General features: G+C 44.3%; 1 protein-coding gene across 1 annotated transcript in view; it reads left to right on the forward strand.

The window, feature by feature from the left end:
• GALNT10 (polypeptide N-acetylgalactosaminyltransferase 10) overlaps positions 1-4646 on the forward strand; it is a 42249-nt gene extending 37603 nt beyond the window's left edge. Inside the window, exons 8-11 of the mRNA XM_026858106.1 lie at positions 393-614; positions 1350-1466; positions 3566-3715; positions 4472-4646. Coding sequence (XP_026713907.1) covers positions 393-614; positions 1350-1466; positions 3566-3715; positions 4472-4639 — 657 coding nt within the window. The 3' untranslated portion in view covers positions 4640-4646. The remainder of the gene's footprint in view (positions 1-392; positions 615-1349; positions 1467-3565; positions 3716-4471) is intronic.
• The last annotated feature ends 1550 nt before the right edge of the window (positions 4647-6196 follow it).

Raw genomic sequence — 6196 nt, forward strand, 5'->3', positions numbered from 1 at the left:
GATTTAAGAAAGCAGCTTTTTGTCAGGAACCTTTGAATGTCCAGTGGTATTTACCAGCATCATTTTCTGACTAGTTTCTTTACAGTAAAAAAGAAAAAAAAACACTTTTGATTAATGTTGTTTTTCTTAGCCACAAGGAACTAGATATAGTGGCCAAGTGCCAGGAATCTGTTTTGACCTCAACCAAAAATACCTTTCTAAAAGTCCCTTGGAACTAGAGAATAATAAAAATAATCTTCATCCTGAAACTGGAGAGAGAGGGTGGATGTGAATGAAAATCCTTTCTGAGCAAAAACATGAGAGCTGTTCTGAATGCTAATGTCAGTAGTTTGTGCAGAGTGTTCTCAGGTGTTTTTCCCTCTCATTTTCACACATGTCTGTTACCCACACAGAACCTGAAGCGGGTGGCTGAGGTGTGGATGGATGAATATGCAGAGTACATATACCAGCGTAGACCAGAGTACCGGCATCTTTCTGCAGGGGACGTTGCAGCTCAGAAGGAACTTCGCAACAATCTTAACTGCAAAAGCTTCAAGTGGTTCATGAATGAGGTTGCGTGGGACTTGCCAAAGTTTTACCCACCAGTGGAGCCTCCAGCAGCTGCTTGGGGAGAGGCAAGTTTGTGCTCTGAAATCTGCAGTGGGCAAACAGGCTGCAGTTTGGTGTTTTAAAGTTGCCTTACCTGTGTGCTCCAGTACCAGCTTGCTGTGAGTGAGGCAGCCAGCGAGTGTTTAAAGATCCTGCTTGATATGTTTCAAAGAGCAGAACTCCTCTACCATTATACTGGCCTGATCAAAGAAGGCAGTTAGGCAGCCGTTTCTATCAGTGCACAGCTACAAAGAGAATAGAGACTTGGCTTGTTCTGCATGTTGCGTATTTAGTAGAAGGCAGAACATGCCAACAGGGAGGACTAGAGAGAGCTAGCAGCTGAGCAGCAGTAGAAATCCTGTATTTCCAAAGGGCTACCCAGTCGTCTTGAGCTAGTCTGTTTTGTAGCTTCCCCATCTGAAAACCAGGAAAACCATCCCTTTTTTATAAGTTGTCTGTGTTCTGGGAAAAGAATCACCCCGGGAGTGAAGTGGTGGATTGTTACACACAGCACCACAGCGGGTTCTGCAGTCCTGCTGCTAATGGGTTTTGTGGTGTCCTGGAGGTTATTGTACAGCTGGCGATGGGTCCCATTTTGAGTTCTTGTGCTTTCTTCTAGCTGTTATCTTTCAGCTCAGATACACAGTAAAGTATCTTAAAACTGTCTTCATACAAATACTGCCACTATTTGAGGCAATTTAAGCATTCTTTCCTGTCACTTGGTAAGAGTAGGAGATTTGGTGACTAATGTACTATTTCAGATACGCAATGTAGGAACTGGACTGTGCGTGGATACTAAACATGGAGCACTGGGATCCCCGCTGAGACTGGAAAGCTGTGTGAAGGACAGAGGAGAGGCAGCGTGGAACAACGTGCAGGTAACAGTCCCTCTGATTAAGTCATCGGCCTCTAAATAAATTTGGGGAGGGAGAAGTTCTAAGAACAGATGTTTGAGAAGGAAGGCCATTGCAGAACTCCTGTCAGGTGAACAGAGGGTGCTGTGCACCCCAAGACTCATGCACTAATTATACATGGTGGGCTTGTAGTAGGATGTGACTTGTGTTTGTGGCAGGGTCTGGAGCCTGGCAGACTTCGTGCAGAGCTTTTACATCTGCTTTGAAGTTCTCAGAATGAACAAAAGAAAACACAAGAAAACAATATGCCAAAATAATAAACCAGTAACAAGGCAGCTGTAATATGTAACAAAGTGAATATTAACTTCAAAGGTTGTACTGAAAGAAGTGATAGAGGAGCATCATGCATATTAATGAACCTGCAGGAGCATTCAATAACTGCTTACTATCACCCTTCTGACAGCAGGCAAATGCATTATAAACACCCAACCATTGCTGGAGAGAGATGAAACCGGCCAGGCTATAGATTCACCCTCTCAACATATAAGGTGCCAGAAACGACAGCTTTATTGTAACAGAAGGGAGGGAAATATTAGTTTGTCTAAACTGCAGCAGCTGAGCTGAGAAAAGATCAAGAAAACAATGCCTCTATTACAGAGCCATGCATAACTCTTCAGGGGAATGGCTTCAGTAGTAGGAGACAGAACATTGTTGCATATCAGTTTTGATGCATGAAAACTAGAAACAAAACCAATTTACTCATGCACAGTCCGAACCTAAGCCTCTGTTGTGTGAGGAGGGTCCTGAACAGTTAGCATTGGAGAATGTATTTTGAACTTCTGTGTAGCATTGAGCCTAAATGTGGTAATCTCTCTCCCAAGAGAGGTTTAAACCAGAGACAGAAACAAAGTAGCTTCTTTGTGCAAAAGTTTTTGGCCACACTGCTTCAAATAGTATCACCCTGCTCATTACTCATCTTTCTTATTGCCCCGTGAGATCTCTCTGAGGAGAGGACCATTCCTCCACCTGGCTCCAAAGGGAGCCCTCAGAACAGCCCTTCCCCTCAGGGACTGAGAGGTGTGTTGGCTAGTAGCTCTGCAGAACCATGTTGGCCTCTGCTGGTCAGAGGACACTTTCACCCTTACCAGAGATGCTGTGCTTGTCAAAGCAGAAAGCAAAAGCTTGACAGCAATGCCTGACTTAAAAGTAGTTTATCTTTTGTGGGTTTAGTCCTACAGTGCTTAAAACATGTCATAAGCCAAGCCGTGATGCTCAGACTGAAGATGCGGCTTGACCACGCTACTGTCTCAATCCACAGCCAAAAGCAAGTGCCAACGGGGCAGGGCAAGGAGCAGAGCATGTATGTGGTGGTACTTCCACTGACTCGTCACCCATGGTCCAGTCCCTGTGGTTCAGGGATTTCCAACCCACATGTGCTGCCGTGCGGCACTTTTCTTCAAGGCCACAGCATTGCCAGGCGTGGGTTGTGCCTACTTACTACAGCTAAAACCCCTTCTCTTCTGTAGTATCCCTCCTTTCATTTCACCCAAAAGTGCTGGGAGATCACTGCAGCGTCAGTACAAGAGCATGCCAGGAAGCACTGCCCTAGTGTTTGCCCTGACACTCCTATGGAGTGGGGTGGGGAGCTGTGGGCTCCTGGTCTTGTCCCAGAAGGCTGGGACAGGCTCTTCTCAAGGTGACCGCAGGCTGCCTGTGCAGCCTCAGGTGTTTACTGCCAGCCTTAACTCGGAGCTCCTGTAGCTCTCTGCCTTTTTTGCTAGCTGTGAAGTGCTGTAATTGGTCAGCTGCTCACTTAATCCATGATGTATGTCTGCATTGCAGAGACATTCAAGGCTGCTATTAGTACCCAAGCTAACTAGCATGGCTGTTTGCAGCAGCACAGTCTCATTTAGCATGCTGTGTGGCAGTCTGCGGGGTAGCTGTTCCACACTCCCCTAGTCAGCAGTCCCTGTCCCCAGAGGTGGAAGTAGTTTTTCTCCAGAAGATATTGTCCTTTCCCTGATGCCATCCCCACCCCATGAGCAAAGAAGGGAACACTGTTCTGCTGGTGAAAGCACCGTGCCCAGCACCACCCATCCTGAGGGTCCTGTTTGCCCTGGCAGGTGTTCACATTCAGTTGGAGAGAAGACATCCGTCCCGGGGATCCGCAACATACCAAGAAGTTTTGTTTTGATGCCATTTCCCACAGCAGCCCTGTGACCCTCTATGACTGTCATGGAATGAAGGGGAACCAGCTCTGGAGATACCGAAAAGTGAGTCTGTGTGTGTGCATGTTCTCCGTTAAGGTGTCAAATTGCCTGTAGAGACTTAAGTCTCCTCAAAATGTCACCACTCATGTTTTATTCCTTCTTTTCATGTAGCTGTGATAAGAGAATCTGCAGACAGTCTGTTGCCATTGTGCTGTTAATTACTCTTGATTAGGAAGAGGTGACTCCCCTGTTCCAGTGGTTAGGAATGGTGAGAACTCTTCTCCAGGACTTGCTAAACCCAAGGGCACTCTCCTTGCAGTCCACAGCTGGCACTGAGGTTGTGGGACACCCTTGCAAAACCTGTTTGCAAAGAGGTGTGCTGTGTGTGTTGGTTTGCTCTGAATACTAGATCATGCCAAGTAGATAAAGATTTAGTCATCCTCCTCCTAAGGAATGTTTTTTTGTGGCCAACAGGTAAGTAAATTCTTGACTAAATGCCCTGTCCGGGTCCTTGCAATCTGCATGCACCGGGTGTACCGCAGAGTGACTGCAGCAGGACGTCAGCCCGTGGGCTGGAGAACCTGGCTTCAGATGAGGCTTTTGAGCTTCCTGGTGTAGCTGTGAGGGCTGGGCTGGACACTGTTGCAAAGGGTGGGGATGGACCCTGATACCTGCCAACCAGTTAAGTGTGGAACAACTCCTTCAGATACATCCAAGTGACAAAACAGCTTGCCTTGGTTTTTAAGGCTTCTCTCTGTTGGTTTTAAAACAGCTTTGTTTCTCCGCTTAGCAACCTCACATCAAATTTCTCTTCTCCAGGACAAGACCCTCTACCATCCAGTAAGCAGCAGCTGTATGGACTGCAGTGAGAGTGACCGAAAGATCTTTATGAATAGCTGCAATCCTTCATCTCCAACACAGCAGTGGATATTTGAACATACAAACTCAACCGTCTTGGAAAAATTTAACAGAAATCTTGATCTTTAAAAGACTGGGGGGAAAAAAAATATATATTTTACAACTGTAGTTTTTACTGGGGAGGGTTACAAAAATTTTTTTAAGAATACTTTTTTTTAAACAGTTAATGAAGGTAAAAGGGAGAATCTCAGGAGAAGGTTAACTAGCAGGCCAGTCTTTATTGTGAAGATGCTGCATCCTTCTCTTCTGGGGACGGTGGAATTTTAAAGGCTTTGCCAGAGCCACTTCTGTGCTAAGACTGAACAGAAACTCTGTTTTTAGAGGAGTCTGAATGTGATTCAAACTGCTTTTTTTTTTTTTTTTTTTTTTTTTTTTTTTTTTAATAATTTTGTTATCTGGGACCCTCCAGGACTTTCTGTAGCTGCTCTACTGCCCACTGAAGCATTCCCACATAGGTGCTTTATCTCCCAAAGTCCATATAAGTAAAATCGTGAACACAAGATGTAATCCTTCAATCAAAAAAAAAAAAAAAGCTATCAAAATGTAAAATTAAATTAATTTATTTTTTGCCCTAAACCAAAATATATTTCAAACAGGTTGAGTATTATTACTTTCCAAATCATATCTCTGATAAAGGAATGAGCTCTAGTGGAAGTGCAGCCAAGTGTTGGGAGTATCACTGTAGTTATTAGCCATGAGGAATCTGGGTTTCTGGTCCATTCACTTTGCAGTCAGTTTGTCACTCACTGTTGAATCTTCAAGGTGGAAGATTAGCAGAGGGTTTTTAAGTAAGCACAGTTCTTACAGGTGAAGATGTTGCTAAGAGTTTTGGATATCAGATTCCAAATTTGCTTCTTATTCAGAATCTTTTTAGCATGGACACCTCTAGGGTTTCTCAGAGTTAAATCTACTACATGAAGGCAACTTTCATTTTTCCTGTAGAGGTCTGAAGGCTAACTTAATTCACAGTTGGTGTGAGCAGGTTAATTCAGGATAATTAAATCAGGGCTGAGATTAGCCATTGGTCTTTATCCGTTCGTTCAGCGGTCTGTAGTTTGTTGCAGTCATGAGTCTTGTGGTCAGTAGTGTTCTAGGCTTGTGGAAATGTGCTGTTAATCTCTCCTCTTTTCCAAACACCCACAGCACTGTAGTTTACTCCGACTGGAAATCTGTTTGCTTAAGCAGAGATGTGGGGTTGGTGGGCCCATTTCACTGGTAGCCTGTCCCTTCTGCAATCAGTTAGCAGTGCAAGGTATTAATTACCATTCTTTGTTTGGACACTGAACTGGAATTGTCTCATCCCAGGAGCTGGAAAAAAGTACTGACACTAAAGGATGAATGGAGGACCATTGGTTTCAAGTCTGTCTGAAGCAAGTGTTTAAAAAAGAAAAAATCCCACACTGATTTAAAATGAAGTTGTTGCAAAACCATATTTACTAGTTCAGTTGACTTAGCCTTATACTGAAGGCAGCAGCAGCACTTTCTACTAAAAGCTGTGAATGACAATGCAGTTAACTTTTTGCAAAGATGCTGTGTAAATCAATAAACCTAGCCCTTTCCTGGTAATTGCCTAGCTCTGCAGTTTGTCCAATTGCCCATGCAGGAGTGTTGCAAGAGTAGGTAGTG

This window comes from Athene cunicularia, assembly GCF_003259725.1.
Source record: "Athene cunicularia isolate RWA chromosome 13 unlocalized genomic scaffold, athCun1 chr13_part1, whole genome shotgun sequence".
Lineage (NCBI taxonomy): Eukaryota > Metazoa > Chordata > Aves > Strigiformes > Strigidae > Athene > Athene cunicularia.